Source organism: Stegodyphus dumicola, chromosome 3 (assembly GCF_044657685.1).
Source record: "Stegodyphus dumicola isolate Sdum_Otavi_A_Nest chromosome 3, ASM4465768v1".
Classification (NCBI taxonomy): domain Eukaryota; kingdom Metazoa; phylum Arthropoda; class Arachnida; order Araneae; family Eresidae; genus Stegodyphus; species Stegodyphus dumicola.
This window is the reverse complement of record NC_140770.1, coordinates 151,617,760-151,642,099: the sequence shown is the minus strand read 5'-3', so window position 1 is coordinate 151,642,099 and position 24,340 is coordinate 151,617,760. Positions and strand designations below refer to the sequence as shown.

At 35.1% G+C, this 24,340-nt stretch overlaps 1 protein-coding gene across 2 annotated transcripts; it reads left to right on the top strand.

The window, feature by feature from the left end:
- The first annotated feature begins 669 nt into the window (after window positions 1-669).
- Window positions 670-24,135, top strand: LOC118197566 (U20-hexatoxin-Hi1a-like). Of its 2 annotated transcripts, none has more exons than XM_085813485.1 (3): window positions 670-822; window positions 22,042-22,334; window positions 23,906-24,135. In XM_085813485.1, the coding sequence occupies exons 2-3, from the start codon at window positions 22,052-22,054 to the stop codon at window positions 24,040-24,042; spliced, it is 420 nt and encodes a 139-aa protein (XP_085669611.1). In that variant the 5' UTR covers window positions 670-822; window positions 22,042-22,051; the 3' UTR covers window positions 24,043-24,135. The 2 variants fall into 2 exon arrangements, with proteins under 2 accessions (XP_085669611.1, XP_085669612.1); XM_085813486.1 differs by having other exon boundaries at window positions 705-838.
- The last annotated feature ends 205 nt before the right edge of the window (window positions 24,136-24,340 follow it).

Genomic DNA, 24,340 nt, shown 5'->3' with positions numbered 1-24,340 from the left:
TGTCTCTAAATCTTAAGTAATGCTTGTTAATGAATTTATATAACGATCGGAAATACTTATTTATATATTTTAGGATAACGTTAAAGTACAGTAGAAAAGCAGGAAATTAGCCACAGATTTTGTTTTTAATAGAAATTGTCGATTGCCACAAAATATTTTCCGATGGAAAAAGTTCATTTATTATTACTACAGGAAATGACTCGTATAGATTCATGTTTAATCATTACTAAATTATTTTTGGCAATATGAAAGGAATTCTGATATTCAAAGAAATCATTATTTTCCGAAACAGATAATTTTTTAGATTTTAATGCAGAGATTTTAATGCGACTAAGAATAATTAAAGGTTAGATAAGTAGCTTCCTGTAAGATCTCTCGAAATGGCGTAAATTAATGAATGAAACATTTTCAGCATTTCATTAAAAATATAAATGAAACTTCTTTTAATAAATAAGAAAATTTAGGAATGCAGACGACAAAGTAAATAAAAAAAGTTTTTGCTTGAAAACAACTTGAAAAGTGGAATTCAGAAAAAAATCAATATTTCTTATTGAGTTAAAAGAAAAGTAAGTATCCTGTTTATTAAATTGACTCAGTTCTATTTACAGGTGTATGATTTATCTCCATGTTGAAGTAAGAAAATATGAACAAAAGAGCAAAAAAGTAAAACTATCCTGATAAAAGATAGACGAAGTGTTTTCGATGTGAAAAGCAGGCTGTTTGATATGACTCCTACAGAATATTTGATAACCCATTTTTAAGTATTTCTTTTTCTGGCTCAGTTTTTATGCTGTGAAGGTTAGGTAACTTTTACACCGTTGCGTAAGTATTTATTTGCGTAAGTATTGAGATTTTTTTAGATTAGTTTAAGCGATTAAATTTTTCGGATGTTTTGCAAAAACTAAAATATCTTTCGAAATTAATTATTATTTGTGCCGATATCAGTGCCCTTCCAAATTAATATATTTGTAAAATATGCACTTAAAATTAATAATTTGAAGTTACTTACATAATATTACTTGTTCATAACATTTACAGTACACATATCTTTGCATTATTAATAACTAGCAGCTTCGCTGCCAGTCTTCGTCTGGCTTTTAAATGTACCGGAAAAATGACTGAAGGGAATACCAAAAGTTAAATTTAAAAACTGCGTAGAATTTTACTCTGCAGAAAAATTTCATAAAAAGTTATTACGTATAACAAAATTACAATGAAATAAGCAATATCCCTTAATACAAATATTAATTATCCTAATAAATAAATTAACCAACTTCCCTTTGCAAAATCTTAAAAACTCAAATGGTATAAAGGAGATTAGAAACTTTGTTTCCCAGAAAAAATCACTCAAAACTTTTCAATGTCTTAAAAACAGTGAAATGAGCAATAAATAACATAAAAGAATACGAAAAACAAAAAATTCTGGTACAGCTTTAGTATAGCCCACCTGGAATTTTAAACAAAAAAAATATCACCAAGAGCGGCGATAAATGATATGATCTGGTAACCCATACTATTCATGTGCTTTGGCGCCAAACCAAATTCGCCAAACTTTGAAGGTGGGCTATACTAAAGCTGTTCCCATAATCCCTTATATACCAGTAAGTAGACAATTTTCATTATTTTCTAAAAATTTTAAACTTCACATTAATGAAAAACAGGTTCTTAAATTTCTAAATCACATTATATTCTTTGTAGGCAGGCATACTAGAATTCTACACATAAATAAATAAAAAATTTAATTTCTCGCAATGAAAGAAAATATTATAAGAAAATAAATACTACAAATTAGGAAAACTAAGCAATGCTTCACATACATACACACATACAGTGTCTCACAAAAGTGATGGGACACTTGTGCTTTACAAAAGCCAATGAAGTGCGCAATGCCGAGGTCAATTTAATAAAAATACAATTGTTTAGAAATATCAATTTAATAAAAATACAATTGTTTAGAACGGAGCAAAAAATGGCTCACATAAGTGATGGGACACTTACTTTTCCATCAAATATTTATTCAAAAATTTTACTTTATAAAAGGTTTTAATATTTTGTTGGATTTCCTTTTACTTTTAAAACATGATTTAATCTTCTTGGAATGGATTCGACTAATTATTTTTCGATTTCTGGAGTGATTTTACCCCATTCTTCTTGAAGCACCGATTTTAATTGTTGTTTTGAAGAAATGGTGTGTTTGCGAGATTCTTTCCTGGGTTTTCTCCACACCAAGATTTTACCGCCAGAATCAAATATATTAAATTTACTCTCATCAGCAAATATAACTTCATTCCAGTAATCAGAATTCTTATTTATGTTGGATTTTGCGAAAGCCAGTCTGAGGTTTCTATTCTTTTCACTCACGAAGAATGTTTTCCTGGCTGCTCTACCGTGATATCCAGCAAATCGAATTACTCTTCCAATAGTCTCAGGATTAACAATTACTCAATATAATGCTTGTAAATCAGCAGCAACTTTGGTAGCACTCATTCTTGGATTTTTTTTAATGTTTCGAACGATAATTCGCTTTAGTCCATTGGATAGCTTTGATGGTCGGCCAGGTCTTCTTTATCCTGAATCATATGATTCTTTTTATATCGTTTAATGATATTAAAAACTGTTGAATGACTCAGGTTAACGGTTTTAGCAGTTTCTCTAATAGAATTTCCACGTTCAATATGCAACTTAATAACTAATTTTCGAATTTCAGGCAAAGTTTCTTTTCGTTTAGCATTCATGCCTGCACAGAGATAAAAAACACAAAAATTCCAAAACAAACTGGAGAGAAATACTGCAGACGATTGCGATAAATTATTGCCAATTGCTTTGAGTAAAAATAAAAACCCAAAAAAATATTTTTATTGCTTACTTCGGACAATTTTTGTTGCATAGTACGTAGTAGTATCTAATGGTGTCCCATCACTTATGTGAACCATTTTTTGCTCCGTTTTAAACAATTGTATTTTTATTAAATTAATATTTTGAGAAAATGTATGTGATGTAATAATTGTTACTAAATTTAAGTATGAAACACACCCACAAAAAATTTTACATGTTTTTTTTAATTTATTTTATTACAGTTTCCTTTTGTAAAGCACAAGTGTCCCATCACTTTTGTGAGACACTGTATTATCAAAGAACTCATATTATCAAGTGCGATTACGTTTGCAAACACTACGTATTATAATAATGAGGTAAAAATTACTTATAGGGTCAAAGTTTACAGTTTTGCTACTGTTGAGTAGATCGTCGGGCTATCGATATATATCGTAAGTCGGAAAGCATTATAAACATATCAAAACCAAAACATTAAAATACAATTTAAATGAAAAATGATGTCTTAAATATAATTCACAATTAGAACAACAATACAAATTTAAAATACACAAACGATATGTTAAACATTGCATATAAAATACATTACAGCTCGTCATCACACATTATCTCGTTTTCCTTTGTACACAACGAAATTCGCCCGAAAAACATCAAATCTCGGTGTCCATATACACATCCATCTATTTCCACCTTAAAAATATCAGAGAATTGCACAACCTCGGCATTGCGCACTACATTGGCTCTGCCCATGTACACATCGATCTATTTTCACTTAAAAAAACATCCTATAATTGCACAAACTAGGCGCCGCGCACAACCTCGGCATAGCGCACTACATTGGCTTCGCCCATGTACATGAGAGCCCATCCCTCCGCCGAGGAGGAAAGACGTGTGACATTCTACCAACTCAGTTGAAGAAATCACTTATTCCGCCTATTACTAATTGCGCTAGACTTTATGCTCTTCCAAAAGTCCACAAAACCGGTATTCCTTTTCGACCAATTGTTTCCAACATAGGCACTGCTTCATATCCTTTGGCCAAATATTTAGTTTCCAGATTTTCTCCTCTACTTGATAACAATATTCACACTGTAAAAAATTCTGTTGAAGTCATTGATAAACTTAAAAATATTTCCCCACTTCGTTCCATTATGGTTTCATTTGATGTCAAATCATTGTTTACTAATGTTCCGGTCGAAGGAGCACTAAATTGTCTTGAAACTAGGCTTCGGGAATTTCACTTCACACATACTGAAATTAATGAGTTGGTTTCGCTTACTAAAGTTTCTCTAAGTCAAACCCACTTTGTTTTCCAAAATGCATATTTTCGTCAAGTTGAAGGATTGGCTATGGGTAATCCTCTCAGTCCGGTACTTGCTGACATTTATATGCACTATTTTGAGATGAAATTATTTGATAAATTATCTTTTCGTCTTTGGATTCGGTATGTTGACGACACTTTCGCACTTTTTGACGGTTATAAAGAGAATTTATCCGAGATTCTATCGATTATGAATTCAATTGATCCAGCCATCCAATTCACTCTTGAAATTGAATCCAACAATTCCCTCCCCTTCCTCGATATTCTTATAATCCGCAATGAAACCGATTTTAGCACTACTGTGTACCGTAAACCCTTTGCAGTTTGTTTACCACCCCATGCCAAGTCATGCCACCCTGTTAAGCAAAAAATGGCTTCTTTTTACTATTATGTTTTCCGCGCGCTAAAAGTTTGTTCCTCTAAATCTTTGCTTACCAATGAACTTAATTATTTGAGAGCAGTTGCGATTGACCGTGGATTTTCTCCCGTGATTATTGATAAAGCCGTCAAACAATTTTCAGATTCCCATCAAAGAAGACATTCCACTGTTAGAAATAATATCAATGACCTTGTCGTGCTTCCATTTTATCCTTCTGTTAGCTATAAAATTGCACGGATTCTCCAGAAATTCAATTTTCAAGTCGGTTTCTCCCCTATTAATAAAATTCACCCTTCGATTCTAAAAGATTGCGTTTCTGTCTTGAATTCTTGGGGAATTTATAGTATATCATGTCAGTGTGGTTTAAGATATATTGGCCAAACAAAAAGAGCGTTGAAGTTTCGTATCAAGGAACATGAATCTTATGTCAAAAAAGGGGAAATTAACAAGTCTTCAATAGCGTATCATAGCTGGACTTTTAACCATAATTTTGATTTTGGGGCTGCAAAAATCATCCAAAAGGCTTCTTCCATAGGCGAATTGGATTTTCTTGAGGCTTTTCACATTCACAAAGATTTAAAAAGTTTAGTTAATGATTTGAAGTCCAATCCAGTCCTTCCTAATGCCTTTAAAATTCTACTGTCTTAATTCAATTATTTTTGCCGATAGATGGCGTTACCTCCTCGCACTTGGTACTACCAGAGGGTATAAAAATCCGTTCAGTGGTTGCTTTCCATTATTTGAAGTTCAGATTTTGAGCGTAATGTGCATTTGCCCTCGCTCCCTATTTTAACTTCGCTAATATTTCTTTATGCTTGATCAGACAGCCTGGCTCAGTAAAAGTAGGCGGCCAGTGCAACTCTGATTAAAAATCTAGTTATAACCACGTGCAGTGCTGATAAGCACCACGTGTTTCTGTGATTCCTATTTTCTTCTTTCTATGTATTTCTTTCTCCTGATGAGGAGGGACCTTTAGCTGCCCTCGAAATCGATTGAGTGTTTCATTATACCTACGCTAAATATAAGGTTGTTTTTTACGATTTTGATTGTCACATTAGCGTGTTTCTCTTCTAGTCTAAAGACGTGTGTGTTGAAGTTCCTGGATTATCTTTCGTAATTAGCGGAAATCCTAATTAAAAGTGCAAACAAAGTTGATAATCAGTTGTCTAAGTGTTAGCGGAGCAATTCGATATAAGTTTTGTGTTTGTGCGTGCAGTAGTTTTTAAGTAATAAGTGTTCTTGTGATTCGTCTATTGTTGTGTCATCGTTAGCGTTCATTGCGTGTTTACAGCATTGTGAAGCATAGGATAAGTGTATGGGATTTTTTTCTAAGTCTCAAAATTAGTGCATTAATTGTGTAAAATTCATTTCTTTGGATTACCTCGTTGTAACAAGTTCATCTCATCATTACCAAAGTAGGCAAATTTTTAACTTGCTATTGAGCTGTGTATTTTCCTAATATCCTTGATAATTCATGTAAAAGCATTGTTAGTTAAATCGTGATATCTTATGTAATTTTGTACTGTTGACTCTGATTTTTTACGTCAGCCATCTTGCCAAGAGGACGCAACAACAACTCGTCCTTGGCAAAGGTCACATACACAGCTCAATAGAGCCTAGTAACAGGCACTTCCTTTGTATCACAGTTTCTATGATTGAACAATTTTAACTCAATAGTTTATATTAATTGTAATACAGCTATTAGCATTTAATACGCCTATCTACTCTTAACTGAAAGTTTCTCTTTGTACATCACATCTAAATTAAGACACAATAACACGCCGAATAAATACTAATTCAGAAGTCAAACAACAAAAACTTTGTTGTTTGACTTCTGAATTAGTATCACATCTAAATGTTTAATAACTATGTTTTTGTAATATCTTGTATGCAACAGCCATCTTAATAGTAAGATGTTCACTGGTTCCTGTCTGCGTGTCAACTCTTCAATGTACCTCTTGTAATATAAAGTGTCATATTTTTCTAATATACTTAGAACAACCAAACTTTTTATATCAATATAGTAGATCGAGTTTGGCAAACTTGTCGAGGCAGAATTTTGATCATTCTTTTTGTTTAATTAAAAAAAATAATATGTATAAAAGTTATGAACACTGGTTCTATTCAGCATAACCAGGTCTTGAGTATTTACTGAAGTAAATTCGGCTGCTACAGTCACTTTTAAGCAATTTTTAACTGATTTTAAATGTTCTTATACATTTACTAAGCTCTTAATCTTAATCTACATATACATATACTTTAGTGTGGTTTATAATGATCTCTTGCTAAAATGTGTTTTTGTTAATTAGTAATTAATCTTCAAACCTAGCCGCTTAGGTAGTTCAGAAACTTAAGGGGAGTTTCCTATTTAATATCCCAGCTATTTACAGATGTTTTAATCGTATTTAAAATGCTTGCATTCATGATTTTCATTACTAACGACTGTTCATATATCTAATTGTTTACTCTAAAATGTTGCATTTATACCTTAAGTACATCATTTATTCATTGTTAAATTAATCTCGTTAGGCTATTTTCGTTGTTGAGCCAGAGTGCTAATTTATGTTATCTCTATATTTGGTACTGCATTATCTCTTTAATTGCCTACATTAATAAGCGTATATGTAATAGTACCTGTTGACAGTATCTAAGAGTTGACAGAGTTACAGTTGACAGATTCTAAGTCTTAAACAACTGCTTTATTTTTGTAAATCAATTTCTCAGTAATGAATTGTGGTATTTTACCATCTAAAGAAGTATTTATTATCTTGGAATATATTACTGCATCATTCTATATTATTAATTTTGTTTAATTGCATTAATTAGTGCTTTGATTTTGTATTAGCATATGTATGTTTAATTTTTTTTTCTAAATCCTGTATGTCGTCCTTTTTGTCACCTACACCAAATCCTTGTTAATTATTTTGCAAAGCTGCATTTAAGACCTGTTACTTTAGACCAATAAGTGTATAGTACCTTTATTATTAATTCGCCATTTTATCAGTCATAATACTGTTGTCAATCACTGTGTATGCCATTTCATCATATGACCATTTTCTAATGGCCGCTAAAGACTCCTCACTCCCTCCCTCCGCACCCCCCTCCGTTACATCAGAAGGCTTACCGTGTCCACCCGTTATCGACTCATCCCTTTCAAGAACGCAGAACTTTTTGGCTCAGATCGCCTTCATTTCCCGGTTCCTGGCAGCCAACAACGCCAAACGCAAACTGAACAAAGAGGATCTCAAAATAATCCTGGACTTTGTGGACCTGGCTCAGAAATTGGTGCTTGAACAGGAATTAATAATGAACTCCCATCAAGCACAACTGGAAGTCTACAACGGACAAGCAGATTCCCTGCAGAAATTGCTAACATTATTCGAACCTTCCTCGACATCAGTTTCTGTTCCAACCTCCTCTCATCTCCCCACCACTGCAGAGGCACAGCAGGAAGTTCAAGAAGACGAGGGAGGTCCATTCACCTTGATTCAACGGAAAAAGAAACGGCCACAGAAAAAGCTGTCGGACAACGTCCTACTTCTAGCCCCCATAGATTCCACCACTTCCCTGATTGCCATCCAAAAGCAGCTTACTTCTCAGCTAAACCCCTCTAGATTGGGCATCCCTATAGAGCAGATTCGCACCACAAGATCCAAAGAGCTTTTAGTCAGGTGTAACACCCGCGAGCAATTACTCAAGCTGAAAAGTTCAATAGAACAAGTACCATCTTTAAAAGATTCACTCACCCTTCGAGAGCCAAAGCCAAGAAGAGAGTCGATAATCCTCTTTGGTGCACCGGAAGAATTCACTACAAAAGACATCGTTACGGCATTTGAGTTACATCTCCCGTCCAACAAAGTAGGGACTATCCACCCAAGAACTCCCCTACACCAATCCAACTCCAAGAATAACTGGATTATCCAATTGGATAGGGACTACTTCAACAGGCTTGGATGTAGCGGCCGCATCTACTTAGGCTTCTTCTCCTGCCTTTTTAGAAGATACCTCCGTGTCCCTCGTTGCTTCAACTGTCAAGGTCTAGGCCACATCAGCAGGAATTGCCAAGAACAACCTTCTTGTGTGCAGTGCGCAGGCCCACATTCCATGCCCATAGGATCCTACAAGGAGCATCCTATATGCAAAAACTGCACATTGGCAAATCAGCAACAAGGTACAGATCATGACTGCCACCACGCGGCTAGTTCAAGACAATGTCCTGTATACAGGACTGCGGTCCAGAAACTCCTGCGGACAGCAGGACAACATTAGATAACACCCAAAGATCAAGAATTCCAGTTCTCAAAGTCATACAATGTAACTTACAAAGATCCTCAGTAGCCACAAGTCACATGCTGCATGTCCAATTCCAACAGCAGGCGGACTTAGGTATCTTTCAAGAGGTTTATATTACTAAAGGTCTTCCAGTTGGCTCAACTTCACACAACAAAATTTTTCTTTCCCATAACAAGCTAGCTATGATCGTCTATAACGGTGCAATGAATCCCATGGTCTGGAGAACGACAAACCACACAATTGCCATCATTCTGGACTCAATAGAGGGAAGCCTCATGGTCATTTCATGCTACTTTCCCCCTAGTCTCAGTATCAACGACCTCCTAACTGAACTTGACTTCTTACACCATACTCCTCTAACCCACATCCTGATCTGCGGGGGTTTTAACGCTGCTAACCGCCTTTGGGGCTCACCAACAGACAGTCCTCGCTCCTTTCCTGTCATAGATTTCATAAGTTCTCATGGATTGGTCATCCTCAATAAAAGCGACTCCCCTCCCACCTTTGACACAATACGTGCCAGAGGCTGGCCTGATCTCTCTTTGGCAACACCACAGCTATCCTCACATATTGCAGCCTGGACAGTAGCAGACTTCCCTTCTCTTAGTGACCATCAAGCTATCATGTTTAACTTGCAATCCCCACGCAGCATTGTAATTAAACAAAGATTTAAGACGGCATATGGTGGGACACAAAAACTGGAACAACACCTTTCTCCCTTCATCCCCTCTATTAAAACAGCACTTCAGAATAGCACGACCAGAGCAGCTCTAGACAAAGCCTATGACCAATTAATTGACCAATGCACTGATGCCTGCCGCAAGACTTTCAAGACAAAAAAAATTAAAATTCGGACATCAGCCTCATGGTGGACACCCCAATTGTCACAGGAACGGAGCAAACTCAGAAAACTGAGACGGCAAGCTCAATCCACACAGGAGCCAATGGTCCGCAGGACACTATTCGCCCGTTACAAAATACAACAAGCGCAATATAAGCGACAGATCTCTATAGCCAAGCAAGACTCCTGGCGCGAATACTGCTCTCGCACCGTTGAGAAATACGACAAGGTTTTCAAGATTGCAACCAACAAGGTCTTTAGACCAACACAAATCCCCCTGTCAATAGCTCCAACAGCCACTAGTGCAACCGAAGCAATCAGCTACATACTTAAGTCACTCTTCAAAGAAGACCCACCGACAGATGACAACCTTGCGCAATCAGAGATAAGAACTTCATTCAATAACTTCACCAGATATCAGACTTCTTTGGAACCCCCTCCTACTAGGCATGAGATAGAGGCTATCGTCAAACACCTAAACACAAAGAAGGCACCAGGCCCGGACGGGCTAGACAATGCCGTAATACGCATGATTTATGCTTTTGCGCCTGACCTAGTCGACGAGTACATCGGTGCCTGTTGGAAGAATAGACACTTTCCGAAATCGACCAAAAATGCAGAGGTAGCACTCTTCCATAAAACGGGCAAAGATCCACAACCCACATCCTACAGGCCAATATGTCTCATCCCCTCGTTTGGCAAGCTGCTAGAAAGGGTAGTACTTGGAAGACTAAATTTTTTCCTACAAAGAAACAATTCCATAGACCCCAGGCAATTTGGCTTCCGAGGAGGATTTTCTACAGAACACGCCATCTCCAAGTTAATGAACTTGATAGAGTGCAACAGAAACAAGGGGCACCACTCCTTGATCATTAGTCTGGACATCCAGGGAGCATTTGACTCCCTGTGGTGGCCAGACGTTATACAGGCTTTATCTCAGATGAACTGCCCGGCAGAACTACAAGAGCTAATTCATAGTTACCTCAGCGATCGCACACTCCAGTATACAGCGAACGATGGTATAGTCAGACATCACCTAAAGAAAGGATGCCCCCAGGGCTCATGCCTTGGACCAGTACTTTGGTCGATAGTTGCCAACTCATTCTTCAAGGAATTTGATGACAATTGCCAGGACTGTGACATACTGGCCTACGCGGACGACTTCTTGATTATAGTCCATGGAAGATCCAAATTAGAAATGACAGCGCAATTCTACCTCGACAAGTTTAGCTTCTGGGAAAGGGACCACAAGATCACGATCTCTGCCTCAAAATCCCAAGCTTTGCTCATAGGCGCCAAAAGACCTCTCAAAAGGAATCCATCCATCAAACTTTATGGCAACCCCATCAAGATAGTTAAACAACTCAAATACTTGGGCTTAATCATTGACTCAAGGATATCCTGGCTTCCGTATCTTCAGTATCTAAAAATAAAAACAGACAGTCTTAAAAATTACATGCAGAGAACAGCGGCTCCAACCTGGGGCATTTCATCGAAACTGCTAAAACATTGGTATCTCACCGTTACTCAGGCCATAGTTTTATACGGATCCGGCATTTGGGCAAAACATCTAACGGTACAAGAGAGGCGCCTACTTAACTCACTCCAACGCCCACACCTTTTCAAATAAGCAGAGGATACAGGACAACTTCAACAGCGGCACTGCAAGTCCTAACAGGGATACCACCACTAGACTTGGTGGCAGAGCGAGAGGCGGCCATCTCCAATACTCTCCGACTTGGGAAAGACTATAAACTCTGGAACAGGAACTTGCATACCTCGGAGTATATGCACAAGATCTTTGACTATCCCTGCCACCCAGCCCAGCATAACCTCGCGGAAAATATATACACGCAGACACTTCTCTGTCGGCAGAACTCAATAGCCATCTACACGGATGGTTCCAAAACAAAGGATGGCACTGGATGCGGCTTATGCACAATGATCGATGGAGAAATCAAATACCGCTGGAAACGTAGACTCAATCCGAACAACACAGTCTACCAAGCTGAATTGTTAGCTATTAAAAAAGCAATCGATCTCTCATATGGTCACCAAGAAACTGTCTATATCTATAGTGACTCACTGTCGAGCATAGCCGCCATAGAAGGACCAGCCAGCCGAGATCCCTTCGTACTCAACATACAAAGGGCATTAGTCAACCTCCCACTCAATTATCGTCCCATCATTAGCTGGGTACCAGCGCACACAGGTGTAGTTGGCAACGAGCTGGCGGATGAACAGGCAAAACAAGCGGCTTCGGGTATCTTCCTGCCAGAACATGCTCTACCTCTGCCTTCCTCTTATCTCAAAAAGACTACACGCGGCGACCTTTACGCAGAATGGCAGCAGAGATGGGAAACTTCCCGGACAGGTCGAAGGACGTATAAATTTATCCCAAAAGTTACAGACCTTGTCTTCTCCAACTCATCTTCATTGACTACGTTCCTCTCTGGGCACGGCCCGTTTCCTGATTACCTACACAGATTTGGACTTAGAGACTGTAATCTCTGTGAATGTGGACTAATCGGAACGCCAGACCGTTATGCATTTACATGCAGATTGACAGAAGCGCACCACATGCGTCCTCCTTCAGATAGATATTGGAGGGAATGGACAAAAGTGCTACTAGAACGGAGGGGTGCGTGCTTTAAGCTTCACAAGATCATCAAGTTCTGCAGGGTACACTTTTCATTTGTCACCTAATACCTCCTAGCGCATAACCCTGCTACCAGATAAGTAATATCTGTTTGCTACTGTTATGTCCATATTATTTTCATCATACTCTTATCCTATTCGTTAGACGCATTTAACGTATTACCTTAAATACTACACTTTATGTGTCTTTTACTTGACTGTAATAATCATCCTCGATGTGTTTATAGTATTAACTTAATTATTATAATTGATATCATATGCTTTCATTTTAATCTGAATTTTGTAACTACAGTATATGTTGTCAACACATTAACGTGTCTAATATATTAATTTAATCATTATAATCGTAATCTTATGCCTTCCACTTAAATTGAATGTAGTAAATACATAATCCAACGTATATATATGTAAGTGGATTCCCATCAGCATTAAGTAATGAACTGACACTCTTATAAGTATGTTTCATAAGCAAATTATCTTAAGATTGTATTATATTATGTATATTTAAGCATTGCCATAAGTAATGTAAGCAAGATCCTGTATGCGTATTAATAATATGTGTTGCCAGTTGTACAAAATTTCATGCTTGTTTAATCATTGTACCATGGTATTCTGTGCTTTGCTTACTGTACTCAGAAACTTCATTCTTAGTACTCATTCATCTCAGTATGTTGCCATTTTTATCTCTTATGTTTTTATTGCTTCATTCTTAGTACTCATTCATCTCAGTATGTTGCCATTTTTATCTCTGTTTTTATTGCACATTACCAAGAAGTGTCATGTAATCAAAATGCGCACTAAGTCATGTCAGCCATAGCACTTCCCTATATTCTTTATTATTTTACTGCTATGTAATTATGCCTTATTGCAAATCGTGTAACCTACTAAGCAAGCATATCTAATCTAGAATTTATCATGCGCTTACTTAGTATTAATAGTTATAAGATAGTTGCATCATTTCGATTTCCGCACAAAATTCCTGAAACACAGCTGTATGTTTTGCATTAAATTAAGAAATTTTGAAACTTATAGTACTATTTGCGAACTTTGTTATGCACTTATGAGCTTTAGTATTAAATACTGTTCTTTAGTTACTCACTATTAATCGTTATTAATGTATCTCAGTATCATTCATTTACTTACCAATTCAAATTTGCAATGTTCTGCATTCGAGTATTTAATTATTTATCTTATAATCCTATATATTATGTAAGCGCATATTATGAAACGCATATATTATGTAACATGTAAATAACGTGTGGCTGCTAGGACCTATTTAATGTTTATTATATTCTGTGTGCACAGCTACTAATTACAATAATAAGAGTACAATATTTGTGCGGATAGTAAGCTATATAATTTGTTCATTGAGCAAAATAGTAATAATGTTTGATGGTATGTATATTTTTTTAATGCTATGTGTAATTTTTAGTGCTATGTATAATCTTCATGCTATGTATGTAATCTTCATGCTATGTATATCATCATGCTATGTATGTATGTACAGTATGTCTTTAGTATGTGACACGGACAGATACGCAGCATAGATTAAGCCAAGTTCACCAATAACGATTTGTAGTGAAGTCCGGACACCTTACTAACTCAATGTACTAAATTTCATGCAGTGCTCTTAACCCATTACTGCCGATGGAACATTACACAATCAGAGCAATTGTAATTACACGCGCGTATGAATAATACTCAGCTCAGTACAGCACTTATATCTTTTCATGTAGCAGACAACGTCTGCAAAGGTGCCATTGTAACAACCATTACTGTGAATCGGTAACTTCTGACTTAGACTCAATAAATGCCGCTGGTTTGCGGGGCTCGCCCTGGCAGTGGCGGAAGTAGATAGTAGATAATTTCTACAGGTCAGGCACTATTCCGATTGGTTATACCTGAGGCCGGAAGCCTGGTCTGTAGTGCTCTGCCCATGTACACATCGATCTATTTTCACTTAAAAAAACATCCTAGAATTGCACAAACTAGGCACCGCGCACAACCTCGGCATTGCGCACTACATTGGCTTTGCCCATGTACACATCGATCTATTTCCACTTAAAAAAAAATCCTAGAATTGCACAAACTAGGTACCGCGCACAACCTCGGCACTGCGCACTGCATTGGCTTTGCCCATGTATATAGCGATCTCTTTTTACTTAAAAATCAGAAATTGAATAGACTCTGCATTGCTCATATACTAAGAAATCTGCTTTCACTTAAAAAAAATCGGAGAATTGCAGAAATTCGCGCATAAGCAACTCCATTGATTCGCGTTGGAAAAAAAAAAAGTTTCTAGAAAAATTGAGCTTACTACAGGCGAATCAAGATCCTAGCCTAATTGATTTCTCAAATGTACATATCTTGCAAATACTACCATTCGATGACTTTTTCTGACTAACTAACCAGCATGGTATCTTACACTTTTCACAGAAAACGGTATCCTTCAATAATCGATAATCCATCAAAAATCCTCTAAAACGTTCATACTCTATTGTTAATTCATACATAAAATATCTGTTCCCAAAATTTTACGCTTGTTTGAAAACTCCCACCTTAAATTTTCCTTTATAATCTCCTGATATTTAATTACAGCATCACTAACAGCAGTTTTAGAGCAAGCAATAACTAAACGCAAAAATATCACCTCAAGTAGCCAAAAATATATATAAAAAATAGTATTCACGGTATCTGAGCGTTAAACAATCGCCAATAACAGTGTTACGAATTGTGTGTTTAGATATTAATTTTAGTAGAATTCTAATTTAAAATGTTGTATTTCCTCCTGCAACGCAGCGTGAGACAAATTTTAAGAGAAATCTATACCGGAAAAGTAAGAATACAAGGCACGTGCATTAAACTTTGAGTAAACGGATATGTCGGTAATTTGTATTGAAATTGAATAAATGTAACTGACTACTAAATTAGCTGTAACCGTAATTCCATGCTCTTGTTTACATTGCGTTTGGCGAATAGTATGGGTTAACAGATCATATCATTTATCGCCGCTCTTGGTGATATTTTTTTTGTTTAAAATTCCAGGTGGGCTGGCTATACTAAAGCTTGCCGGATTATATTGTTACGTAGCAAAACGTTAATTTGTAAATATGATAAAATTGATATGTTCCAGAGTATTAATTAAAAAAACTTTTTTTTATTTGTATAAATGCTAAAGCTTAAAAATCTTTGAAAATATGGAAGCTGTATGAAATACAAGTATGAGAGATTGCGACGTTCTTTATCGCTGTAATAACTGGTAGAATTCGCTTACTGTATCATGATAATTTTAAATATAAACAATTTATTGTACTTATTTTCAGTTACGCCTAAGCTTAGAAATGTAAATTTAAAGAATTCGATGTTAATTTACAATAATAAACAATTCATTATTTTTTTAAAGAGAAAATACAAATTACGCGTAGCATGGAGAATACATTGTGACGTCACACCAAATTATTTATTAAAGGTAAAATAGCTAAAGGTTTCCGGTATTGTTTTTAAAATTACATTCTTTTAACCTTAATCATTTTTATTAATCATTTCTTAATATTTCTCTCTTAAAACCGTGTATAATAGTCATAAACTTATTTCTATTATCCACGATTTCTGGTGAAATCAAGATGGCCACCATTTTTTTAAACACGGAGTTTCGTCGAAAATCTGGATGGCAACCATTTTTCAAAACAACGTATTTCATGTGCTTTGGCGCCAAACTTTGAAGGTGGGCTATACTAAAGCTGTTCCAAAATTCTGAAAAGTAAAGTATAACTAATGATATGTTATCGGTACTATTCCGTTTTGAGGACCGTAAAAAATTACAGCGAAAATGTATGCGCAAAAGCGCCAAATCTAACAAACGCGCCCATTTAACAGAGCGCCAAATCTAGCTTATGCACTGATTTCAAATTGCGTAATTTTAGATAGTTCTATATTTCTTAAGACGCCATTGAAATACTAGTTTAATTTTTTAAATCCTTTTTGATTTCAAATCCTTTTTTGATATCCTATAGATTTAACAATTTTGGAATTGCCCATGACGAAAAGTCTGCAATCCATGTACACATCGACCTATTTTCACTTTTAAAAAAAATCACAAAAATGGCACTGCGCACACCCTTGACTTTATCTATGTACACATCGGCCTATTTTCACTTAAAAAGTAAAAGAAAATTGATAAAAATTCAATTGTTTTTAACCTTGTAAAAATTGCCAAACAAATAAGTGGGCGATTCTGCACTTTATCAAGAATTTTTCAAAGAAAAGACATCATTCATTATAGAAAATTATGTTTGAACAACCAACAAGATGAAATTATGCTTTAGCGATAACTCGGTAGCGAAATAGCGATGCAGGAATCCGTTCAGTTATGTTTAGCTTTTTTTTATATAAATTATAATAATAAAAAAGTATTATATGAAATTAACCTTTTATCTAAATTAAAACAATAATCTTTAAATAGTTATTTACTATTATACTTCCTTTCTTGCGTTAGGGTTGCCGCAATTATTTTTGGCAGCACTGGCATCAACGATAGTTTGGCGATTTTTTACGGTCCTCAAAACGGAATAGTACCATGTTATCTTATATTTTCAAGAAGAAAAAATTACAATGAAATAAGCTATATCCCTTAATACAAATATTAATTATTCTAATAAAAAATTAACCAACTTTCCGTTGAAGAAACAAAATCATGTAAAACTTTCAGTATCTTACAGTGAAATAAGCAAAAATAACAGGAAAGCAACTCAAAAAACATAAAATTCCGCACAGAATTTTACTTTGCAGAACAACTTTATAAAAAAATCAATAAAAATGTATTATATATATAAAATGATAATGAAATATGCCAATCTCTTAAAAACAGTGACATAAGAAATACGATGAAAAATTGTTGCTAAACCCATATTTCTGAAGCAATGAAACTATTCAAAATGATGCGATTTCATCAAAAACCTATCAACAACAATAAGACAGGAAAATTGTTGCCAAAATCCCATTTTTAAAGATGCAAGATGTGAGAAGTGTACTCGGAGCTTCATTTAAAAAATTTTTTTTAAATACAATCATTTTTCCAGAATTCTTTTTGTAAAAGCAGTCGCAAAGATGAAAGTTTAATGTGTCCAAAAATCAAAGAAATATAAACTGTACATTTTTAAAAATAAACTTTTTTAGAAAAAAATCCCGTTGAAAAGGTGTTAAGCTCCCTTTGTTAAATAAATTCGTATTTAATCGATTTATTGAAACACAAAATTTATTTTAAGTGCCTACGTTTTATGACGATGTGAAAATGGAGTGTGTAGAGTAAAATCTCGCTTTCCTATAGCCCATTATGTCTCAAAATGACGCGATTTCGTCACAAAACAAAAAATTCTAATTCGAATTTTGAAAAAATCGCTTCGAGGGGCACTGCCTCTTGTCTAGATGCATCTATGTATCAAATTTCGTAGTCATGGGTCTATTAGCTTACGCGCAGCACGAACGAAAGACACACACACACACACTCTTATTATATTTAGAGATTATTTTAAAATAGTATTCCTTTATGCATTGCTAACCTAAAAATAATTAACGTTAAAATTAGTACACAGAGATAAAATGAGCACTTTTGCATTGGCTGGGTGCAAAATGTTTTCGGACGCTTAGGACCAACGTGATGCAGCAAATCTCCGTGTACGGAGTTTCCTACTTGTGAATAAAAACTAAACTGTAGAATTCTTCACTCTTGTAAAAGCCTCTTTCCCCACGTGCGATATGAATTATCTCCATGTGTTTCTCCTAAAAATGCTCTCCCCCTTAGATTAGCTCCTTGTAAAAAATTTAATTTTTTCCACTTTATCAATTTTGTATTTTTATCAATTTTTAAGTCCATATTTGGATATACAAAAATTAAACTTAACAATGCAACTTATGATGCTTGCAATAATATTAATTATGTTGCATAATCATAATGCTTGCAATTTATAATAAATACAGTTTATTTTATTAGTTCAGAGGGGCAATTTGCTCTGAAGGACTTATTTTCGTTTTGGCATTTTGCGTTGGTTCACTATAAATATCCGATTCACTTTTCAAACTGTTGCCACCAAATATTATCGTCCTATATTATTTTTAAAGAAATTAAATAATGAAGAATCTGCATAAATGTGTTTTTCGCATTGTAATAAAACAACGGTACCTAGAGCCATCGAATAATGTACGTTTCCACCCGAATGTGGGCATCTAAAAGCCAAAATTTGGAATCTGGAATCTGGTTTATTACCTATTTCATAATTTGTAAAACTTTAATTTTCGATTAAAAAACTCAACGATTCAAAAGCGAGCAATGGCAACAATCTACGGAGGACGGGGTGTTAAAAAACCTTTTTATCTTCAGCGTGCAGAATCGTGTTTCGGAAATTCTAAAGATATGCTCATTTTAAAATCATTTTGCGATATTGCCGTTGAACTGAATTGTATTGTTTAAGTGCGAAGAACGTGATTTTTAATAAATAAAGGTAACACAAACGTTGAAGAAACGCCCCTTTGGACGTCATTTAAAATCTGAATCAGGGTATTTCCTTGACCAGTATCTCATCAGGAATGCCTCCCTTCCAAGAAAAGTTCTCCATATATTTTATCTTTTTCTTCCATAATATATCTCATAATTTATTTGTTGTCTTATTTTGTACCGATGGTTCACTTGAAGAAACTTTTTGCATAAGAGACAAATCGAGAAGCATTAAGATTTACTGTATCATCACTTGGCTTTAAAAGTTTATTTTTGTCATATATTTCGTCATCCTCATTATTTTTTCCTTCGGAAAGCACCAGTATTGGAAACTATATTTCATCAGTTAAGTTCCACCAGTTGGACAATCTTTTCCCACAATATTGATGTCTTCACTACTGATTTTATTACATGACACTTGTAAACAATGCCAATGTTCTATATCTCCCGTTGTATTGGGCTAATTGACGAAATCAACTTGAGTTTTTCATGTCTCGAAAACACGAGTTAGGACATACATTAGATTTGTAAACGATATTTTTCTAAGACAGGCATTCTAACGAGACTTTTTCTGAAATAATGACATTTTTCATATTTCGATTCTACGACTCAAATTATGTCAAAGCGCCAAGTTTTGTAAAAATCGCATGAATAGTTTTTAAAAAATTGGCTCTCAGAATTGTAGCTCCTCGGTGTTAACTGAATTTGGCATACATTTATTAACATCACTTTATTAAACTCACCCGATTCCTTCTTTGAGAATTCGAATTTAAGTTCAATCCGAATAAATTTCGCAGGCATTTTACGCACTTTGTTAGAACTATCTGAATGAATGAACGAAGCACCTTTTTCGTTCTTGCAGTTAAAAAAAGAAATAGGTTGTCATTAATAATTTCGTCAAGTCTTCGCGGAAACGCAAAAAATGCATCAAGGTAATTTATTGGTTAGTTACTCACCCAATTTTACAAAATTTAATTTTCAGGAATAATTTCAGTAGGAGAATCGAAATATGGAAAATAATCGATTCGTTTAAGAAAAAGTCAGATTTTTCATAAAAATACTTATGTTAGAACAACGTTATATATAAATCTAATATCTTAAGTCCATGTAAGTATAAGTGACTTTTTCCAGACAAAAAAACGCAAGTTAGATTTCATCAATCGGCCCAGTATAACAAGAGATCGGTGTTTCGGTCCAGTAAAAAGAGATTTGTTTATTTTTTGGTGCAGAGTGTATGTTTAAGAAGACTGAGCACTAGAATTTCACTAGTACGTTGTCCCAATTTTGAGAAAGAACACCCCAGGGGAGGTCATAGAAGCTCCCGCGCAGCTTCCCCCTTCCATCAGCCACGCGAGAGGATCGTATATTTTGAGTATACCAATTTGAAATGAAATGCATCTTCCATAGAACAGGATAATTTTTGTATGCTTGTCTAAAAACTGCTAAGAAGTGTCTATAATAATATAAGAAGAGTACCAGCGCGCTGTGTATTTTGAGTACTCTCTTGCCATAGACTCTACTATACATTTACAAACATCCATACTTTCAGCACGAAATACAATAAAAAGAAATACAATATGCAAATTCAGCTTTAGTTTGAAAGTTCTTCTATAATCTTCAAATGGGCGAATACTTGCTTCTTTCGTCGGGAAACTCGTTAATCATTTAGACTTTTTATCAAAAGAATGTAGTTTATGGTGTACAGCCATAATGATTCATGATATTACGTTGATGAAAATGGCGAAATCAGAGTGCAACGTACGGACTGGTACTAAATTCAGGAAAGTGAAGATGGAGTAATATAGTGAAATCTTGGATCACAAACAAATTATCTCTGAACAAAATTCGTCTCGGATGACAGTGTCTCGAGTTACGAACACAGAAGTTGGCAACATACGATTTTTAAAAGTGTTTTAACTTCTTCTGTTTAACACACGCTACTTTAAGAGATATCGTTTTAAGATTTTCCACTGCTTGATGTTAACAAATCCTTTCAGCAAGCGACTTACAAGACCATGGATTCTAGCTCGAGGAAATTGACCAGATTACGTTGCAGGCAGAAACTGAGAACCGACATTTAGGCTTTTTGTTATTTGCGAAATTTTGTCTCTGGGCAAAATCATGGGGTAGGATGTTTACAGTCAAGACGTAAGGAAGTTACTAGAGGACCATAAAATTTAGCTTAACAAGAAAGAGCTACAACTTCAGAAGCGGCAATAAAAGGCAACTATAAGAATTTTCTGAAGAGGAAGGAAAAATATCCTACTTCTCTGGCAAACTGAATTAAGTTGCAAAGTTCTCACACATCGATACTCTCATAAAGTACAACAACGACTGTTGTATCTATTCAATGACAATACATTAAGACCGTTCTCAATCATGGCATAAATTATATTTGGCAATTTTGGATTCAAATGGAGACCCAAAATGTCTGTCAAGTGGTACTTTGAGACAAAGAAGAGTAGAAGACAGTTACCCAATATTTTTATGGAAGAGAATTTCGTTTCAAACAATATCTTCATTCTTTACTTATGCCATCTACTCTATGTAGACGTACAGTAAAATTTAGCTTTAGTCTATTTTATCAGTTTGATATTATGTTCATCTCTTTCTTTATATTTACAGATTTTCATTGGTTTTGGATTATGGTCAATGTGCACAATGAATGATGTAATTATGATTGTGCACAACGTACCGTTTTAAAGCTTAAATAAACTATTGTACGTGGTCCAGGAACGAATTAATTTTACATTAATTTCTACGGGAAAAATCGTTTCGGTTCAAGAACTCTTCAGCTGACGAACAGCCTTCAGGCACGAGGAAGATTTGTAATCAGATTTTATTGCGCAATGAAAGCCTTACGAGAGAGTCGAACCCACGTTTCTGGCTTGGAGGCGGGAGTGGGAGTTCACTCTGGAAGTCAGCTTCCGATATTACTAGAAGGCGACATCTAGTCAGATAAAAATGCTTTAATAATTCTAAAATATAATTAAAGGCAAACTTTAGGGATATTTAATGCTTGTCAAGGGATTTTTTTTTGACTTAAAAAGGATTTTCCTATGATAAAAGAAGCAACTTACAATTTCTGCTTTACGAAGTTATGATGTTCCAATTCTCAGTAGCATTTCATAGTTTTTTTTTTTTCAATCTTGGCAGTGCTATACTACCCTTCTTTCTTCTCCACACTTACAAGATTTTTCAAATGATCATTTGGAATTTTATTTCAGAGGCTGAAACATGAGGTTTCTTCTTTCGTCTTTACTTTTGGCTTCTGCCTGCTTTGCTTTGTCCTTGGCGAAAACCGATTGTCAGGAACACCGCGAGAGAGAGTTGAAGTCCAACAGCAGGGTGAAGCTCGTGCCCAAATGTAACGAAAATGGAGAATACGAAGCCATGCAATGCTACGAAAACTCGCCTTTCTGCAGTTGTTGGAGACCAAACGGAACAGCCATCATTCAGCCAGTTTTGAAATTGAAGTCTTGCAACTGTATCGTTCACAGAGACAGAGTAGTATCTAGAAGTGAGTACTTTCATAGTCTTTAAATCATAAAAGATAGTTACTTTTTTCACGTAACTATGAATTAAGTAAAATGAATTTTAAAAACATTGAGAGGGGAACAAGCTGTTACTTTAAAAAAGCGAATACTCAGAATCTAACATTTACTATAAAAATATTGCATATCGAAAATTGATTTATTTGATTAATGATTTAATTTTTAATGATTAGAAAGGAACGGTTTCCATTTAAGAGCCTTATTCGTAAATTATAGACTAACAGTTTTTAGACAAGCACACAAAAATGATCCTGTTCTACAGAAGATTCATTTCATTTCAAACTGGAGAAGTTTTTTTATGTAAAGGGCAAACTTGCTTTCAAGGATAAAAGGTTTGCAATTAATTTTAAATTAAGGGTTTTAGTTAGATTTATGAAAGTTGCACGCTCAGTAATGGCACTAAAGTTCAGTTCTATATATCAAATAGCCTCTCCAGATTAAAATTTATAGGACTTAATTACTTTGTATTTTGATATCTTCGAAATAAAATTTAGTGTTGTAAATAAAATTAATGATATACGATAAACGTTAAGCCTGTTTGAAAGGAAATGAGAGAAACAAGTTTATTCGCTCAGTTTTGTGAGAAGTTGAGTATCAAACTCTGTATAACTTAAAGAGCACGTAAACGTCAAGTCTGTATAAATGAGAAAAAAAAGAAGGCTTCTTCCTTGCTAAAACGTTTAGTCGTACAAATGAGACGATAATTCGCCAGATTTGTCAAACTAAATCGTCAAATTTCGATCATGCAGCAGGTTCAGTTTCCACACTGTTTTTGATTACAAATTGCACACATGATGCCACCAATTCAATATTTTGCTTTCTCGAAAAAATTCGCTCTCTTCAGACCGAATGACGCTATCACCCCTTAAAATATTACCATTTTTTAAATATCAAGTAGAATAGAAGTAGTAATAGTTCCTTCGCGATATCATTCATCCTTTTGTATACTACATTATATCCTGTCCCTTTAAAATTGTTTAGCTATATTTAACTTTTAATAAACTTTAAAAAAACAGCAGTTTTTCTCTTGAAAATTACGGAAACTTTCATACTTTGGGTCCAAAGGACTCCTGAAGAGCAGCCATTAAGTAAAATTATTTATTGAAAGGTAAAATATTTAGATATGCAACGGAAGGGTGGGGTTTCTTGCTGAAAATTTGTTTCACAGCTTTAGACTTCTTATACTGCCAGGCTCAAAGACATTTCCATCAGCTGATGCAGTAGACAGTTAAACATTGACGAAAATCAGAAAATACGTATATTTGATTTTATAATAGCAGCAGTTAACTAATTTTAGTTTTCACAAAAACTAATAAATGCCATCTCGGCGTATGAGATTTTATTTTTTATACGTTGCCATAGGGTTTTCTAGTATTCACATTAAATTAACAAACTAACCAAATTTCACCAAAGCGCGTGCAGTGGCCACTTTAATAAAGAGGGTTACGCTAAGGAGTGTTATTTGCTCAATTTTATTAGATTACAGCCTGAAGGGCTGCTGCCAAGACTGCTTATACTCATACTCCTGTATTTTTAGGGCTTATTGGAACTTACAAACCGCAGTGCGAAGCGGACGGAACGTACAGCCGAACGCAGTGCCATGGCGGCATGGGATATTGTTGGTGCGTCGACGAAAATGGGAATAAAGTCAACAAAAACCTTAACGATTGTTAAATTCCCGACAGATAAAATGTAAAATTGTTGTGTTAAGAAGCTTTTAACATGTTAGTTCTTTCGGCTTGATTAATAAAGGAAATTGAGAAAGTATTCTGCTTGAAATATGTTAAATTTTTATTTTACATTTATTGGTACTAGTTTTCTAGACTCCAGCGAAAACCCGCCAAATTACGTACACCGCGTGAAATCAGAAGTCTTTTCAGTTTAACTTCTGTTTGCCGAATCTGGCGAACGGCTTAATATCGTAATAGTCGTTTTTCAGTTTAAACAGTTATGTAGAAAACACTTTCACTTT

Coding starts and splice junctions, on each gene's coding strand:
- LOC118197566 (XM_085813485.1), top strand. CDS start 22,052: ATGAGGTTTCTTCTTTCGTCTTTACTTTTGGCTTCTGCCTGCTTTGCT. Junction 22,335..23,905: donor AGACAGAGTAGTATCTAGAA/GTGAGTACTTTC, acceptor CTGTATTTTTAG/GGCTTATTGGAACTTACAAA.